This window comes from Manis pentadactyla, chromosome 12 (assembly GCF_030020395.1).
Source record: "Manis pentadactyla isolate mManPen7 chromosome 12, mManPen7.hap1, whole genome shotgun sequence".
In the NCBI taxonomy this organism is placed as follows: Eukaryota; Metazoa; Chordata; class Mammalia; order Pholidota; family Manidae; genus Manis; species Manis pentadactyla.
In genome coordinates this window covers 3,786,336-3,804,403 of record NC_080030.1, presented here as the reverse complement: position 1 = coordinate 3,804,403, position 18,068 = coordinate 3,786,336, and the positions used below count along the sequence as shown (strand labels likewise).

At 54.7% G+C, this 18,068-nt stretch overlaps 1 protein-coding gene across 4 annotated transcripts in view; it reads right to left on the bottom strand.

Moving 5' to 3' along the window:
- Positions 1-5,971: 5,971 nt before the first annotated feature.
- The window catches only part of CERS4 (ceramide synthase 4), a 32,254-nt gene continuing 20,157 nt past the window's right edge, over positions 5,972-18,068 (bottom strand). For 2 of the 4 annotated variants that reach the window (XM_036890862.2, XM_057489714.1), the window contains exons 2-11: positions 11,318-11,491; positions 9,397-9,514; positions 9,043-9,161; positions 8,893-8,950; positions 8,602-8,652; positions 8,161-8,253; positions 7,915-8,043; positions 7,551-7,657; positions 6,510-6,666; positions 5,972-6,424 (exon numbers count right to left, since the gene is read on the bottom strand). In XM_036890862.2, the coding sequence (XP_036746757.2) occupies positions 6,269-6,424; positions 6,510-6,666; positions 7,551-7,657; positions 7,915-8,043; positions 8,161-8,253; positions 8,602-8,652; positions 8,893-8,950; positions 9,043-9,161; positions 9,397-9,514; positions 11,318-11,490 (1,161 nt within the window). In that variant the 5' untranslated portion in view covers position 11,491 and the 3' untranslated portion in view covers positions 5,972-6,268. Of the gene's footprint in view, positions 6,425-6,509; positions 6,785-7,550; positions 7,658-7,914; positions 8,044-8,160; positions 8,254-8,601; positions 8,653-8,892; positions 8,951-9,042; positions 9,162-9,396; positions 9,515-10,538; positions 10,657-11,317; positions 11,492-18,068 lie in introns of those variants that run through there. The other 2 variants (XM_036890861.2, XM_036890863.2) reach the window with 2 other exon arrangements.

Sequence of the window (18,068 nt, the reverse complement as noted above, 5' to 3'; positions counted from 1 at the left end):
GATAGGATAAGGGGTGAAGGCTGAAGGGGTACGGTTTCTCTTTGTGGCAATGAAATGCTCAGTAATTGACCATGGTGATGGTCGCCCGTACCTGGGAATACACTAAAAATCATAGAATCGTATATTTTCGGGGGGAGGTGAATTCTGTGGGGATGGGCTGAATTGTGCCCCCTCCAAATTCCCATGCCACAGCCCTAACCCCCATGACCCTAAATTGTGACTGTTTGGAGACAGGGTTTGGACAGAGGCAATTAAGTTAAAATGAAGCTGTTCGGGTGGGCCCGGCTCTAACCTGACTGCCGGGGATGCACACATGGAACACACCCCGTGTGAGACCACGGGAGGAGGATACACTGAGAAGCTGGCATTCTTCAAGCCCAGGAGAGAGGCCCCCACAGGCACCAGCCTCACCAAGGACACCGTGATCTCGGACCTCCAGCCTCCAGAACCGTGAGCCAATGTATTTCTGTTATTTAGTCCGCTGAGGCAGGGAATTTTGTTACGGCAGCCCTCACAGAGTAAAGCGCGTGTTGCATCTCAAAAGCTGTTTTTATAAAAGGTTTGTTGACTGGCGCCGTGTGTTAGGCATTATTCTAGGTGCTCAGATTGCAGCTGTAAACAAGATTGGCCAAACAAGGTGGGGGGATCAGAGGGATGCAGAGGCGGAGCGCAATGGATGGTGGCCATGGCAGTGCAGGCCACAGGCTGGGCTGGGTTCTGGAAAGCCAGACCTGGAAGGAGACACGGACTTAATACCGTGTGGGTCCTTGGCGACAATGGTCCAGACAGTTGCATGTGGGGGTGACTCTGCTTTGGGGGCAAAGGTTGGAGGGAGAGGGACATTCAGAGAAATGCTTGTCTTCCTTTCGGAGGGAAGATGCCCACTAGAATGGCTATAATACTAAAAAATACATTGGCGAGGATGTGGAGAACATTTCTTATCCACCACTGGTGGGAACGGACGACAGTGCAGCCACTGTGGAAAACAATTCGGTGCTTCCTCAAGTTAGGCATAGAATTACCCTATGACGTGGCCATTCCATGCGTACGGCATGCCTCAGAAGAACTAAGGTATTTGAACGAATACTTGTACATGAATATGGTCATCGCAGCGTGATTCACAATCGCCAAAAGATGGGGGCAACCCAGGCATCCGCCAATGGGGGAATGGATACATAAGTGGTGGTCTGTCCGTATGCTGGAATATTATGTGGTCATAAACAGGACACCCTGACACCTGCTACAATGCGGATGAGCCTTGACATTGTGCTCAGTGAGAGAAGCCAGACACACGCGTGATTCCATTTGTATGAAATACCCGCAGAGACAAAGCCGGCTCCTGGTTGTCGGGCTGGGGGAGGGGGAATGAGAAGCAGCTGCTTAGCGAGTACAGGGTTTTATTTTGGGGTGATGAAAACATTTTTTAATGACTCTTTTAAGATCACTTGTAGGTTTACAGCAACAAGAAAAGGAAAGTAGAGAGTTCCTATACACCTCCTACCCACATTATCAACAGCCCCCCGGGAGGGGTCCCTCTGTTGCGCTTGATGAACCTATAAGGGCCTCATCACCCCAAGCCCATGGCTGACATAAGGGCTCACCATTGACAGTGTACATTCTGTGAGTGTGGACAAATGAGTGGCATGAATTGGTCATTATAACATCATATACAGCATTTCCACTGCCCTAAAAATCCATCGGCTCCACCTATTCCCCCCCGCTCCCCCAGCCCCTGGCAGCCACTGGACCCTTCACTGTGCCCATAGTTTTGCCTTCCCCAGGGTGTCCCACAGTTGGGACCCTACAGCAGGCAGACTTCTCAGAGTGGCTTCTCTCACTTAGTAATAGGCTTTTAAGGGTCCTCGTTGTCTTCTCAGGGCTTGAGAGCTCATTTCCTTTTTGCACCGAGTAAAATCCCACTGTCTGGATGTCCCACCGTTTATCCATTCACCTACTGAAGGACATCCGGGTTGCTTGCAAGTTTTGGCATTTGTGAATAAAGCTGCTGGAAACATCTGTGTGCAGGTTTTTGTGTGGACATAGCTTTCGATTCCTTGGTGTAAATACCCCAGGGTGCAACTGCTGCATCCTATGGTAAGAGTATGTTTAGCTTTGTAAGACATGGCCGAACTCCCTTCCAAAACAGCAGGACAGTTTGCATTCCCCCCAGCGATGAATAGAGTCGCTGCTGCTCCCCATCCTTGCCCGCATTCGGTGGTGTCGGTGTCTGGCTTGGGGCCATTCCCATAGGTGTGTGATGGTCTCTCGTTGCTTCCATTTGTATTTCCCGGGTGATAACTGATGGGCAGCATCTTATCATACATGTATATGCAACGCCATCGAAGGTCACTTCTAAATAGTTCATTTTATGTTACGTGGACTTCACCTCAATGATAAAACCAAACCAAAAACCCAGATGGCAAATGAATCAGCATCTTTGCGTGCTTGTGGGAATAATCCAGTACAGAGGGAGAAAGGCGGGGCAGGAGCTGGGGGAGGCGCTTTGCCTGCATTCACGGCAAGGGGTTTCCTCAGCGCGGCAGGTAGGGAGGCTGGGCTGGCAGATCGGCAGGTCGGGAGCGGTGGTGGCCGTGGAAGTGTTTCCGCCGGCTGTTTTCTCGCTGATGCCCTCCGTTCTGCCAGGATGATTGGTAAACAGGGGAACGTAGGTATGTGAGGAAATGTGGCTTCCAGACTCCGAGGAATTTTCAGCCCCTTGAAAATGCAGAGCGGCCAGTAGGTGGCGCTCTCTCCCTGCAGCCTGATTCCCATCCAGCCCTGGGTTTCCGCCACCTACTTGCTTGGCAGCGTTCCCAGCGTGAATCCATTTGCTCGCCTCGGCCCTTGCTCACTCTCTTCCACCAAGTGACCTTCACCAATGTGGTTTTTTAATTGCAAAATATACATAACATGAAATTTACCGTTTTGACCATGTCTAAGTGCGCAGCTCAGGGCATGGATCACGTTCACACGTCGCGCCGCCGTCTTCACCTCCCCCATCTGCAGAACTTTCCATCTCCCCAAACTGAAGCTCTGCCCCCACGAAACACTCACTCCCCACCCCCTCCCTTTCTGTCTCTGTGGATGTGGGTCCTCTAGGGACCTCCTGGGAGTGGGATCAGACGGGATCTGCCCTTTGTGTCCGGCTTACTTTACTTAGCGTAATGTCCTCAGTTTATTTACATCAAAGCATGTCACAATTTCCTTCCTTTTTAAGACTGAATAACAATCCGTTATATTTTCCCACGTTTAAAAAACTCCACTCCAGTGATTTGCATGTTCAAATCCTGCAGGCCCCTTTCCTGCCCTTGTTCTCACTGAAATTTGGGATAAGATTCACTCTAAAAAATACCTCCACCCATTAAACAATTATTCTCTATTCCTTCCTTCCTCCAGGACCCTGGCAGCTATCAATCTGCCTTCTATTTTTACAGGTTTAGCTATTCCAGATATTTCATATAAAAGGAGCCATAAAGTGTGTTTCTGCATCCTGTAATGTTTTTCAGGTTCACCCATGTTTGTAGTGTGTATCCATTATTTCCTTTTTCTGGCTAAATAGGATTCCTTTATATGGATAGACTGTGGTTTATTTACCCAGTCACCCATTGCTGGACATTTAGGTTGTTTCCATCTTTTGGTTATTGCAAACAATGCTGCTATAAACATTCAATTCTTTGGGGTCTGTACCTAGGAATGGAATTGCTGGGTTGTATGGTTATTCTAGGTTTGGTTTTCTGAGGAATTGCCAAACCATGTCCTATACTGATCAGCCATTTCTACATGCCCACCAGCAATGTACACTGGTTGTTAAAATTTTTCCACATCCTCACCAACACTGGGTTATATTTTTTTCCTGTACCCATCCTTATGGACGTGAAGTAGGATCTTAAGGTTTTGATTTACATTTTCCTAGGCCTAATGGTGCTAAACATCCTTTCATGTGCTTTCCTGGCTATTTGTTACCTTCTTTGGAAACGTCTGTTCAAGTCCATTGCTGATCTATTAGTTAGTGGTTGAGTTACAAGAGCTCTTTACATTTCTGGATACTATACCCTTTTTGGGTATATGATCTGCAAATATTTTCTCCCATTCTGTAGGTGGTCTCATTGTGTGCCCCCTTTAAATCGTACTATTAATATGAATATTAATAGTATTCATATTAATATGCATATCTGTCACAGCACCTCACAACTTCAAATGCTAGAATAGTGACAGTAATTTATTCTGACTACAATCTCATTGCTTTGCCTCCCAAATTAAAGGTAACATCACTCTTCTGAATTCTGTTTTTTAAAGAAAATACTTCTACTAGATGTATTGTTCAGGCATGAACGTCTATCATTTTGTTTTGAGTTGCTTCTGAACTTTAAAGGATGGTCAGTGATTTTACACGATGCCAAGTGGTTTACCGAAATGTCTGTACCAACGTACGCTCTCCCCCCGGGAATACTTATTGAGCAAGATTCTTATTGAGCCTTATCTTCTCCAACACTTGCTTTGTCCCATTTTATTTTTGCTAATCGAATGGGTCTCAAACGGTGTCTCAGTCTTGCTCTGCATTTTCCTGAGGATGGAGATCGTGTCTCTGTATGTTAATGAGCATCTTCTCTTCTGCAAATGTCCAATGTGTCTTTTGCTCCTATTTTAGGTCAGTTGTCCTTTTCCTACTGATTGTAGGCATACTTGGAACATCTAGATTTGTCTTTAGGGGTAAAAAGGAGAAGTATTTGTATTTGTAGTTATTACCAGATTGCCCTTTGGGGCGGGAGGGGCAGCATAAGAGGCCCACATTCCCTGCAAGTCTCACCAACAGAGGCGTGATGGTCTGTCCTTCCGCCAGGAGAGCAGGTGAGAACTGGAATTTCCACGTGGTCCTCCTTTGCACTTTGCTTCTGTGGGGCCAGATGGAGCATCTTTCCACCTACTTCAAGGCCATCTGTGTCTTTCCTGTGGACCCGCATCCATGCCATGCCTCCCTTGAGTCGGCTTCTCTCTTCCTAAAATCTTTTCTCTTTCTCCCTTGGTCTCTCTTTCTCTCCTCTGCCCTCTTTCCATTTCCTGCCATCGCCCTGTCTCTCCCCAGGCCCTTTCTGCTCCCTCCTCCAGCCTCGTGCCCCTGCTGCCTGCACGCCTTCTGTCTCTCTGGCACCCATGCCACCACCCCCTTGTGGAAACTCACAGACGGTGGCCCCGCCCCAACCCACCCCCTTCCTGACGCCTGTCTTCCCACCGTTCTGGTTCCTCCTCCCTCCTCCGTCTCTGCTTCCAGCCATTCCTCCTCTGACCTGCCCCTCTCAGCCCCGTTTTCTTTCTCCGTCAGATCTGTCTTCTATCTGGGACGCACTTCCTCTTCCCTGCATCTCACCCTGTCCTCTGCCACCTATTGCTCTTGACTACGACTCGCTTCCTCGTTGGTGACTCCCTGAAGGGTCTGCTGTGGGGCCTGGTGGCTGGGATTTCTGGGGCAGGGGACACAGGCCCCTCAGCCTGTCCCAAGGGGACGGAGTACCTCCCTGCAGAGCCCCCTGAGAGCCAGTGGCGGTGCCCAGGCAGACCCTTGGGGAGCCTGCAAGGATGCACCCCCAGCCCCAGCCCCTACCTCCACTCCGGGGAGGCCCTAGGGACCACGAGGGAGCGCTTCTGCCAGCCTTGAGCAGGGGCTGCGGGACACCTGCCGGGCCTCGGGCCCATGTGACCCTCGGCAAAGGGCTCAGCCTCCTCAGTCGCCGGCTGGCTGTGTGGCTGGCTGGACGCTCTTCCAGGGTTGAAGGGGGCGGCTTGGCTGGGAGTTGGGTGGCGGTGGTGGGGGGTCTCCATGAGCTGCTTGCTGTCTGGGCCCCTGGGAGAGGGCCTGTGTCTCGGGGTGACAGTGTGGGTCCCACCAGTGGGGCAAGTAGAATCGCAGGCTCTCTCGGAGCTTCCCGGAGTGCACGAGGTGCTGTCTCAGGGACACAGGCTCCCAGGCAGAGAATCTGGCTCCGTTCAAGTTTTATTGGACCTCTTTTAACCTGGGGCTCTTCACAGTCCCCAGGCTGCAGCCTGGAGGTGGCTCTGGCAGGTCACAGAGTCCAGCTGCCACCCCCACCCCCCAGCTCTGTCCGGTTGCCCAAGGGAAGGAGGGGGGTGGGGCAGAAGGAAGGGGCTGCAGGCAGATCATCAGCCCGGCCAGGCCCCGGCCTCGGGTGGGGCCCTCCCTGTCTCTGCAGAGCTGGCCTAAGGGCCGCCCCTGGGCACATGGGGCGGACCCTCACGGCCAGTCCGGGGCGGGCTACGTGGCCCGCGTGTGCCCGTTGGCTAGCCGCCCGACCGCCCGGCTCCGAGGCCCGTCGACAGCGGCAGCCCCGTTCTTCAGCGGAGGCCCCTCCGGGGCAGCCTCCCTGTCGCTCGGGTCTGACTCCTCCACGTCACTGCGAATGTCCTTTACCTGCGGACAGGGAGGGGGCGTGAGGCTCAGGGCAGGCTGGGCTGGGGCTGCAGGATGGGCGCCTGCGAGCCAGCCGGGCCCTCACCTGGCCTTTTATGGCGAAGTTGAAGATCATGCGAAGGACGAGGTAGGACCAGAAGACATGCAGCAGCTGCAGTGTCGCCAAGAGCGCGTTGAAGAAGTAGTAGCCAAAGAAGGGGCCTGACTCAGCGATGGACTCGAAGAACGTGGTGTACAGGATCCTGTGGCAGGCGGGAGAGGGGGGCCTCGCCGGCTGCTGCAGCCCAGTCCCAGAATCTCTAGCCTGTATGACCATCCCTGCTCCAGAACCTTCTATGGCTCCCCAGTGCCCCCTTGTACCTGGTTTATTCAAGTAGTAGAATGCACAAGCTTACTAAGTGTCCCAGTGTGGTCCTTTCACACCTTCCCTTCTCCTCAGAACCCCTCCCCACCCAGCTCCCTCACGCAGATCAGCTGCAGGGTCACTGGTGACTGGCCCTGCTCGGGCAGCAGGCACCCACACCCCCATCTCCCTGTGTCATGGCTGCTGCCTCTCCATCTCCTCTGCAGGTTCCTGCTGACCCTCCAAACACCAGGGGGGGTGCCCAGGACTGGGCCCCAGGTGACACCATCCAGTCCTGTGGCTCCAGCAACTCTGAGCTCATTCCCATCTTCTGACCCTGGTGTCACCTTCCGCCCCGAGTTCACTCACTCCCCTCACCTGCCCCGGTCCAGCTCCGTCCCTGACCACCTGGACCCCGAGTGGTCTCTGCCCTGCCCCAAGCTCCAGTTCGGCCTCTCACCAACTGTTCTCCCCGAAGCCGCCAGAGGGCGCCGGTGAGCACCCAAGTCAGGTACGAGTGAACCCACAGCCCTTCAGACTCCCACCTCCCTCTGGGTCAGAGCCCAGTCCTCCACAGGGCCCACGACGTCCTGCACCAGGGTGCTACCCCAGGGCCTTTGCATATGCTGTGACCTGTGCTGGGGACACCCTTCCTTGCCTCCTCCTGGAAGCCTCCCAGCCAACACCCCCAGCGCCCTGGGTGGCAGGGTAATGTCGTGAGGCAGGTCGGGATTTCAGGCAGGCCCTTCCACCCCCCAGACTCCCACGGCAGGGCTGACTCACTGGGTGGGGAAGAGCACGAGGCGAGTGTACAAGAACACCAAGGAGAAGATGACGAAGAGAGCGTCGCATATATGCCGCCGGTGCGTGTAATTGAACATCTTACAGGCCTGGGGAGGGAGGCAGAGAGAAATGGACTCGTGGTGGCTGGCAGCACACAGGAAGGGTCTCATCTCAAGGGAAGGCCCCATGAGGCCGGGCCCCGTAAGTGGGGCAGAGCCTTATCTCCAGGAACTGCCTAGAAAGGCAGAAAAGTCTCTGACTACGAGAAGCTTCATCTCTCAACTCCTTGAGAGCCAGGGGGCGGGGCCTCCCTCCCGGGAAGCAGAGGGGCGGGGCTGCTGGGAGGCGCCAGGGGCCAGCGCACCTCCAGCAGGTAGTCCGAGGAGTCGTGCAGCAGCAGAACCAGCGAGCCGATGCGCAGCAGGTTTGAGCAGTAGGAGAAGGTGATCAGGGTGATGGCCACGAAGTGGTGCACCAACTGCTCCCTGAAGTCCTGCGGGACAAGCCGGCTCACAGCTCAGACCCGGCTGGGGCCCCGGCTGGCGTCCGGACCCCGTGGACTCCACGCCACCTGCTCCGGGGCCCCAGCAGGACCCCAGCGTGGCCTCACCTTGCGCTTGATATCGAAGGGCAGTGTCATCAGCAGTGAGATGTAGAAACTCAACTCCAGGAGGTAGTAGCAGTACAGGGCCGGCTTCAGGGGCTGCGGCGGGTGCGGAAAGGTTAGCTATGGGCGGGGGAGGCTCCTCCGGGGCAGGGGAGTGGCTCGAGGCCCTTACTGTTTGCCCCAAACCAGGACCCCTGAATCCTCCTGAGTGGAGGAGGCATGAGCAACCCGTCCCTGCAGGTAATCAAGGGCAGTGGTTTTGCAGCAGCTCCTGCTCCGGGTTCCCCAACTCCCGGCCCCTCCGCATCCCGCAGGGCAGGCAGAACTGGAGACGGGCTCGGAATGACGGCGAGTCGCCTGGGTCTGGCTGTCCCGCCTGTGGCCACGGGACCCCCGACCAGCCAGCCAACCCTCCCCGCAGCCTCCGGGCCCCCTGCCACTCACCTGCTTTGGGTAACTGTCCCAGCACAATGCCGGCGTCCACAGCCATGACTCCTGCGGGGACACGGGAGTCTGAGGCTGCCGGAAGGTGCGAGCCCAGGCCCCACTTCAGGCCGGGGGGCCTCCGGGGCAGCGCTCAGTCCGGCCAGTGGCTCCGGCGCACATCCGTCTTCCCTGGGCGCCCAGCCCTCTCCTCTCCCCGTGTTTTCCCCTCCGCCCTCAACCCTCCACCTGCTGGACCCAGGCCGGTGCGCAGGAGGGGCCCGCAGGGCAGGTGGGGGCAGGGACACTCACGTGGTACAGCAGAGAGAGGCCGCAGAGGAAGGAGCACAGGTAGAAGGCGAACCTCCAACTGGAGAAGGGGTGGAGCCCCGTGAGCAACTGGCAAACAGGCAGACCCCCCGCCGCCCAGACACCTGCTCCCAGCCCCACCCCTGGGCTCACCTGGCCTCACAGAACTTCTTGGTCAGGCAGGGCCGGTCCAGGTTCCGGCGTCTCCGGAACCAGCGCTGTGTCTGCCGCAGCGTGAGGCCGCACTGGGCGGCTAGGAGGGCCATCTGGGGCTGGGGAGGGCCACGGGCGCCAGGGTCAGCGAGGTGGCTTCCTGCTCGTCTCAGGACAGGTCGGACCTGGGACCCCTCCCCCTGCAGCCCCATGCCTCACCTGCGGAGTTGCCTGCCTACGGATGGGGGTGGCGGGGTTCACGACCCCAGAGCAGGCCTTATGAGACCCCAGCCCAGCTCACGGGAGGGCCAAGCAGGCCGATGGGGGTGCGGGAGGGGCGCAGGGGGCTCTCACCTCCTCGGGTCTCCACCCTTCCTGGAGGAAGTGCTTCTCCAGAGTAGCGTTGGGCCTCACGGGCCTCCTGGCCTGACTCCGCACACCCAACCACCGGCTGAGGGGCTGGCCCACAAACCTGGGTGCAGGGAGACACGGCCTGTCAGCCCCGGTGGGGAACCCGAGGCTCGCGGGCCAGGTCACATCCTGGGACCCTGATACAGGCCAAACCTCAGACTGGCAGTTGGCCCTGTCTCCGAGGTGGGGTGTGAAGGTCAACTTGTGGGGTACCCAGATACCTTCACTCAATCCCGAACCAGGGATGGGAGTCCGCTCACTGCTGGGGTGCTGGCCTGCCCCTCCGCGGGGGTGGGGCTCTCCATCAGGCCTCCCTCCTCCCAGCGTCCCCCTGTCCAGGGCTGCCGCATGGAGCCCAGCCCCGGGTCGGTGCCCATACTGCCCACTAGGGGGCCCCCAAGGCCAGGGTCAGGACTGGATTTCAGAGTTACGATCCCAACGCCACCCTTCATTGGGGAAACAGACTCAAGAGCTGATGGGGGTTGGGGAGCAGGGCACTGAGGTTTACCAGGCGTTTCCGATCTGCCACGCATGGGTCCAAGCCCACGTAATGTACTGGCTCACCTGACCCTACTATTACCATCCCCACTGCCCTGACAGGTAAACTGAGGCTCAGAGAGGTCAGAGATATACCCAAGGTGACACGGCGAGTGAGTGCCAACCCAGAATTCAAACCCAGGAGTCACTTTCCTTTAATAAGGGAAAGCTTCGCCCACCCCCACTGGCCCTCTGAAGGGAAGGCCTTTGGGATGTGGCGGCACCCCATCTCAGAGGAGGCCATCAGTTAAATAAATATGCCTGGTACTGGACCTGGGCACCGTCCCAGCCGCCTGCGGAGAAAAAGCCTCACCCTTCAAGGCCTGGTGGAACTGGGCTTCCCAGAAAACCCTCAGGCAAAGCCTCAGTCCCTGCTGACCTACCAGCTGTGTGACCTCAGGCAGGTCTCTTAACCTCTCTGTGCTTCCCTTTCCACTTCTGTAAAATGGGGATAATAACGGTACTGCACTGAGGGCTGAGTTAAGACACATGAACTGCTGAGTACAACAGCTGGCAGACTAGGCCCTCAAACGGTGTTAAACAAACACCTCAATAGGCACTGCCAGGTCCCTGGTATCCAGCCTGCGTCCGGGGGGAGCTCAGACAGCAGGAAGCTCCTCGTGGCTGGGGAAGAGACAAAGCCGAACGCAGAAATCTCCCAGGTCCCTGTGCTCAGGGTGGGACAGAGGGAGAGACCCTAAGTTGGGGCTGGAGGGGGTCAAGGGGCTTTGTGGGGGGTGGGGCGGGTCACACAGAGGGGCAGGTCATGGGGGAGGGCAGGCAGGGGTCTGGCCAGAAAGGTCTGTAACTGGGACCACAGTGTCGGTCAACAGGGGCAAAGGCAAGACAGAGAGGGTACCCCAGATGAGATGCCCAAGCCCAGAGACAGGCAGAGAGGGAAAGGGGAGGAAACCCAGTTCCAAGCAGTGGCCAGGTCTCGGGAGACACGACAGGAAGTCCCTAGGGTCTGGCCGCCAGGAGGCTGGAGTCCATGCGCTTTCCTTTGATGGAGGGGGGACAGAGTGGGGACGCTGTTGGAGGGAGCCAGGAGGGGAGAATGGGGGGAAGGGATGGGGCGGCATTTGTTCGCTCAGTACCTGGCCCCCGCAGACCTGTCCCTGGTCAGCAGAGCAGGCATATGCCCCCAGGGTCCACTGCAGGCACTGTTCTCACAGACCAGCCATCAGAGACGCACAAGCGTGGGTGGCGGCAGCTGGGGGCAGGATGGGGCCCGGAAAGGCACTTTGGCTCATGCCAGACTCCATCCAGAGACAAAGGAGGGCAAAGCCGTGCACACATTCACGTGCATGGCCCGGCACACACTCACCTCTCGAAGGTGAAGCGCACGGCCACCAGGGCCAGCGCCAGGGGCAGGGCCGCCAGCATGTCCCGGGGGTGGGCGTACACCAGGCCATGCCGGTCCTCCAGGTCAGCCCATGAGCTGTTGGGTGGCAGCCAGAACCTGTCCTGCCAGAACCACTCGCTGACACTGGACCACATCCTGGGGACACACTGTAGTCAGGGCAGAGCTCGGCACACAGCATGGGTGCAGAGGGGAACCCCTACCCCACCCTTGACCCCAAGCGCCTACACCTCCAGTTCTTTACAGCCCGTCAGGGACAGACTTTGGCTATGTGTCCTCAGACAAATGACCTGACCTCTCTGAACCCCAATTTCATCTGTGAAAGGGATAGCCACCTCTCAGCCCAGGCTGATAAGGCTCACCAACTGCTCTGCCCAGTCCCCGCTGCCCCTTAACAACACAACGCCTGGCAATGGTTATTACTTTGCACTTCACAGAGGCGAACACAGTGGCCAGAAGTCAAGGGGTGGCTGATTGGGGTCTTCAACACCAGTTCTCAAATGTCTGGGAAGGTTTCCTGCCATTGCCGGAAGGTACAGCCCAAAGACAAAGAACCTATGGAAATCCGCAATTCCCTCACTGGCCCTTCCGTGGACTCCCTTTGAGGTGTGGATGTCGGCTCACTCGCTATCCCAGAAGCCTGTCAAAGAACCTACCGGGTGACGGAGCAGCTGGCAAGGTGAGCTTTCTTTTCACCAGCCAACTTGAAGAGCTTAAACAGCTTCCCCCTTTCCCAAGATCTTAAGACAAGTGGCCCAGACCCCCACACTAGACCCCACTTGGAATGTTTGTTCAGCCATCCACCCACCTATCCATTGCCCACTCACCTGTCATATCTGTCTCATCTCATCTACTCATCTATTCATTTGTCATCCATCCATCTGTCTGTCCACCCACCCACCCATCCATCCACCCATCCACCCTCCCACCCATCCATCCACCCACCCATCCACCCATGGGCCTACCTGTCCATTCATCTACTCATCCACATATTCTCTGTCTTATATATGCCAGCCTGGGGCTGGATGTTGGGCACCCAGCAAAGAACAAGTAGACACATTCCTGTCCCCATGAACCTCACAGCCCAGCAGGGAAGGCAGCCAATACACAAGTAAACAGATTCATAAATAAATGAGGTAACACAGTGATGCAGCCCGGATGAAAATAAACAGGACGGTGTGATTTTAAATGAGGTGACCCGGGAGGGTCTCTCTAAGGAGATACCATCTGAGCTGAGACCTGAACACGAGAAGAGTTTATGCAGAAGCACATAGTGGTGGTGGGGAGAGGCTTTCCAGAGAAATAAGCAGCAGATTCAAAGGCCCTGGGGCAGGACCGGGGCAGGACCAGTGAGGAGCGCAGGGAGGAGAGGGACAGAGGAAGGAGCGGAGGGCAGGGAGGGGACGGGGCAGTCATGTGGGCTACAGGGAAGAACCTGGGTGATTTCCCCCGACATTTATGGTGAGAAATTTAAAAGCGTACAGAAGAACTGAAAGAATTTACAGTGGACGCCTGTACACCCACCACCAGACTCCACCATTCGCTTCTCCCTCCTTCCGCTCTATTACACATCTGCCCGTGTGTCCATCCACCGCCCGCAGCCACCCGTGAGCTCATCTGATATTTCTGGATGCGTTTCAAAATAAGCAGCAGACGCGATGCCACATCCCAGTCCAGCTCCACTAAATAGTTCAGTGTGAACATTATTAACGAGAGTTCAATATTTGCGTACGATCTTTTCTTTCAAGGTAAAATTCACTAGAGCAAAATGCGTAAATCTTCAGTGTACAGTCGCTGGACTTGGACATGTAATGTGACCTGCCACACACATCTCTTGTGCCCCCTCCAGGCGAGTCTCCACCTCCACCACCCACAGGTAACCTTGGTGCTGATTGTTCCCAGCACGGAGTAGTTATGCCTCTTCCAACGTCATTTAAATGGCATCACACACACAGTCTGTCTTCACGCTTAGCTTTCACTCCACGCGATGCTTTTGAGATTCACCCCTCTAGCAGGCTGCACATATTTGGTGGTTTAAAACGATACAGATTAATTTCCTCACAGTTCTGGGGGCCAGCAGTCTGAAATGGGTCTCCCTGGGCTGAAATCTGGGCTGCCATCCTTCCGGAGGCGCCAGGGGAAAATCTACCTCTGGCATTTACAGCTTCCAGCGGCCACCTGCATTCCTTCCTCTGTCTTCAAAGCCGGCTGTGTAGCCGTCTTCAAATCTCTCTGTCCCTCCTGGAAGGACCCTTGTGATTGCTTTGGGCCCACCCAGATACTCCGGGATCATCCCCCCATTTCAAGGTCATTCCCCCACCTCACGGTCAGCTCATTAGCAGCCTTGATTCCACCTCCAGCTCAACTGCCAGGGGAGCCGCAGACCCCCAGTTCCATGGCCATCTTTAGGGAGGAATCAGCCCACCTTCCACATGGCCAGACATCAGGAGATAGTGGCCCTTGCGAGTGGGTAGGGACTGGAGGGGCTCTGCGGGTCGCCGAGGCTTGAACTCTTCTGCTTCCTGATCTGGCGCTGTTCTGGCTGGGGACGTTCACTGACGTGGGTTTACCACGCAGTTCACCGCCACCAGCTGGAGGTCCTATGATTCACCTCCGTTCGGACACTATCTGCCTGGAGAGGGTGTCAGGTCCCACAGGTTGAGGATGCAGACCTACGGGACTATACCCCCGACTTTCAGCCGCCAACCCAAGTCCGGGGTGTCACCTGTGCTTCTGAATGACCAGCTACAGAAGAGGTTCCCACGGCCCCCTCCTTGTGTTCAACTAACTTGTTAGAGTGGCTCACAGAACTCAGAAACAGTTTGCATGCTAGATCTCGGGTTTATTATAAGAGGATGTAACTCAGGAACAGCAGAACTCAGAGAAACAGTTTGCATGCTAGATCTTGGGTTTATTATAAAAGGCTGTAACTCGGGCACAGCCATATGGAAGAGGAGGTGCATGGGGGCTGGGGCTTCCTTGCCCTCCAGACGCTCACTGACCTGGAAGCTCTCGGATCTCCCACCCTTTTGGGTTCCTATGGAAGCCTCAGTACTCAGGTCTGATTAAATAACTGACCCCTGGTGATCACTTCTACCTCCAGCCCTTCTCCCCTCCCCGGAGGTCAAGGAGTCGGGAGAGGGGGACTGAAGCTCCAGCCCTCTAATCACAAGGGCCGGTCGGGGCCACCAGCCCCCAGCCTCAGGCTACACAGACGCTTTCGTAAGTCACTTCATTAAAATAACAAAAGACACCTTTATTGTTCTCAGCACAGAAAATTCCAACCGGTTTAGGAGCTCAGTGCCAGGAATGAGGACAAAAACCAAATACACATTTCTCGTTTTAGACCACAATATCACAAGTCAGAGAACAGAGGAAAATTCTCCGAGTCTGGGGAAACTGGGTCAACAGGCTTTCTGGGCGGAGTCGGTCTCCGTGTTGATCAAGACAAACGTCTGGGGACCTGCTTGTCTTTTTTGCGGGGAGATAAGTCAATTTTTTTGTCTGCCATTATGTTATAGAAAAATCTAGAAAGGACAGATTTGTAGAGGAGAATCAGGTGAACAATAAGAGAGACAGAAATAACTTAAATTTGAATCGCCTTCCATGATACTAGAATGAACAATATTAGGATAATATTCTGGCTTCAGAGTGGGTTTCGTGGAGTGGCTGAAGCCTGCCATAAAATGAAGGGATTCACATCTTGTCTGCTCTCCCAGCTCTTGACAAAACCTCTGAGGTCTTGGAGAAATGGGATGTACCCCTCATGCTCCGGAGCTGGCCTGAGCAGTGATTCTTCTTCAAAAGTTTCATCCACACCCTCGGTCCCCAAGGAACATTCTCCGGTGGTCACATAAGGACCAGTCCGGGGAATCTGCATTGAGCGTGTAAGTCGTGTCCTTCCATGCAGACTCGAGTGCTGGGCTGAACGCTCACTTCTGAGATGTCCCGGTGGACACCTGGAGGAGGTGGAAGCTACTCAGGCCTCGGGCTGGGCTGAGGGTGCGGGAAGACCCGGGCAGGACTCTTTGGGGTAGGGCTGAGGTCTACACCCTGAGGGTGGATGAATCCTTCAGGAACAGTACAGAGGGAGGAGCAGCCCTCGGACTACACCACGGGGCCCCGAGCGTGCAGGCGTCAGGGACGTGATGAGCAGCAGCCGCCCCCCCTGGACACCGGTGGGAGAGGGCCTTTTGGGGTTTGACAAATAGATGTCATCCAATTGCTCCTTCTCGAGGACATGAATACAGACTGGTGAGGGCTTACACGTTCTCTCACTGAGTAGAAGCATTCCGATGTTGATGGGCTGTGGCCTCAGCAGCCACTGAAAGGTTTTTCGAAACAATTTTACCGAGTTAAGGAAACCCCGCTAGGCTCCGTGGCATCTGGGAAACCCACTGCACGGGACAGATTCCACAACAGGCATGTGAGGCTTGGCCCGTGCTACACACTTCCATTACGCACATCGACCCCAGTCCCCCGGCCTTGCAGAAGGGACAAAAGGGGTGACTGAAACTCCATTAAAACTGCCCTTGGCAAACATGACTCGTCTCTCTTTGAAACCATTCCTGGTAGACCTGTGAGTCTGGACCAAGAAATTTAAGAATCTGCCTTACTGAACAGAGACCTCCTGACCTATTGTGAAGAACTTATAAGAGCCCTTAAAAATAAGTCAAAGCTCACTGAGTCATCTTTTCACAGCACGCTGCTTGGAGGTGCCAGGCCTTCAACACCACAATCTGCAACCTGGAGATTTTGTTCCCTGGAAACATCACCTGCACAGAGGCGGCCTTCAGTCCTGTTGGAAAATCCGTATCACTTACCATATTGCTGTGAATCGTAAAGGCATGACTGACACATGGATTCCCATTTTTTATTTAAAGAAAAAGTCACCCTCCCCTGACTGGACCTCCCACCCCACTGCCGATCTCAGACGTCAAATACCCAGAGCCGACAGCCTGGGAGGGTGGCAGGTGGCACCAGGAACAGACAGCTCTCCCAAGAAGACAGGCCCGTATGACCTCACCACAGACCCTCATGCCTGAAATACATGAAATATTTGGAACAATCCTCCTTGGCATAAGCATTTTAGCCACCTTGTTAATCCTATTTCTTATACCCAGTGATTTTGGCTGCCTGAGTTGAACTGGCTTTCAAACATGAAATACTTTATGCTCCTGTTTATTATTACCAAGTTAGAGGGACTCAATGATGGGAGACACTGTAATTAGAATATCCAAGGCAGAGAGAACTCTGGCCACCTTGCTGACGGCTGGGGATGCCGTTTTCAGCCCACTCCTGGCTGGGGGAGATCGGCTATGACTGCGTGGGGAACAGCAGGACAGAACCTCTGAGGCCTCTAAGTCCCCCTGTTCCTCTTACGTTAATTCCTAAGGAGACCGCTGAAGAACTAATCACAGAACGGAAAGCAGTCTCTGCGTTATACGTGACTGTCCAGAAGATGGCCCCTCTAAAGATGAAGATAAAAAAACCCAGCATTCTCAAGGCTGTGACCTCCCGGGAGAAATCGACCCTAACCATGGGGAGTAGAGATGATGCGGAATGAATCCATGATCAGACATCTCTCCCGCACTGCCAGGAGACGCACCATGTCCACAGCCTGAACCACAGAGCCCAGAGCCCTCCTTGGTATACTTCGGCTCATGTTGTCCTTGATAACCGAATTGTGTGACGCTAGATTGTCCGTTTGCTGTCCGACGTGGAGCCTGCACCACTGCTAGTACTTGCTGTGCAGGGATAAATACTTCCCATCAAACAGAATTAGAAATGGCTGAGGTTTTGAAGCTCGACAAATCTCTAAAGGGAATCCCACCATCTGAGACTTTTGGTTGGTTCAATCTCAGACTCCCAGATATTTTTAAGTTGACTCACGGGCAGAATCAGGACCAGTCTGAGATCTGCACAGAAATGATCTTACATTGTTCTAATTTATTCTAGAGTCAGCACTGTCAACCTGCTGATGCTTCCCTTAACCCAATGCCTCACATCTTCTGTTGGGACTCAGGTGACTGCCCAAACACTAGGGGTGACGGACCACGCTTTCCATCTTGAATGAACGTCAGCTTGCTTCCACTGAGATCCTGGTTGAAGACACCTCTGTCCACCCCCCAGAATTCCCGTTGCTCACATGTGGCTGCGGCCCGATGAACAGGACTCCTACTCAAATGACACCTTTTCCCCATGACGGAGGACTTGACACCCCCAGAATGAGCTTTCCTGGTGAGAAGGCACCAAACATTCCTGACAACTCTAACCCTAAATAGTTGGTCTTTCCACAGAAAAGGTCTCAACCGAAAGGGGAAAATGTGAATAGCAACATCTGAAACGGGGTCAGGAACATCAGGGGGGCCCTACAGTGAAGCCACCGGGGAAGTCGGTCTTATGCACGCCCACACCTAGATGAAGCGCGAACTTGTGGACACTGTCGGCCACAAACGCCCACATCCTGTTGCAGTTCTCAGAATGGGGCTTATTTCACTGACTCCCAGACTAGCAACTAATAACTTATCCTACAAAGGCCGATGTGAGTTATTTTTGCCTCTGTTAACCATAATTCTTTCCAAACAACTTAAGTGAGGCTGTGGCCTTTGCCTTTATAACCTGTGTCTTCCTCCCCTCCCCCAGGTTCTTCCTGGATATGTCTCCCGGGATCAAATTCCTGAACACCCCAAATAAACTGTGGCTTTGCCTGGCA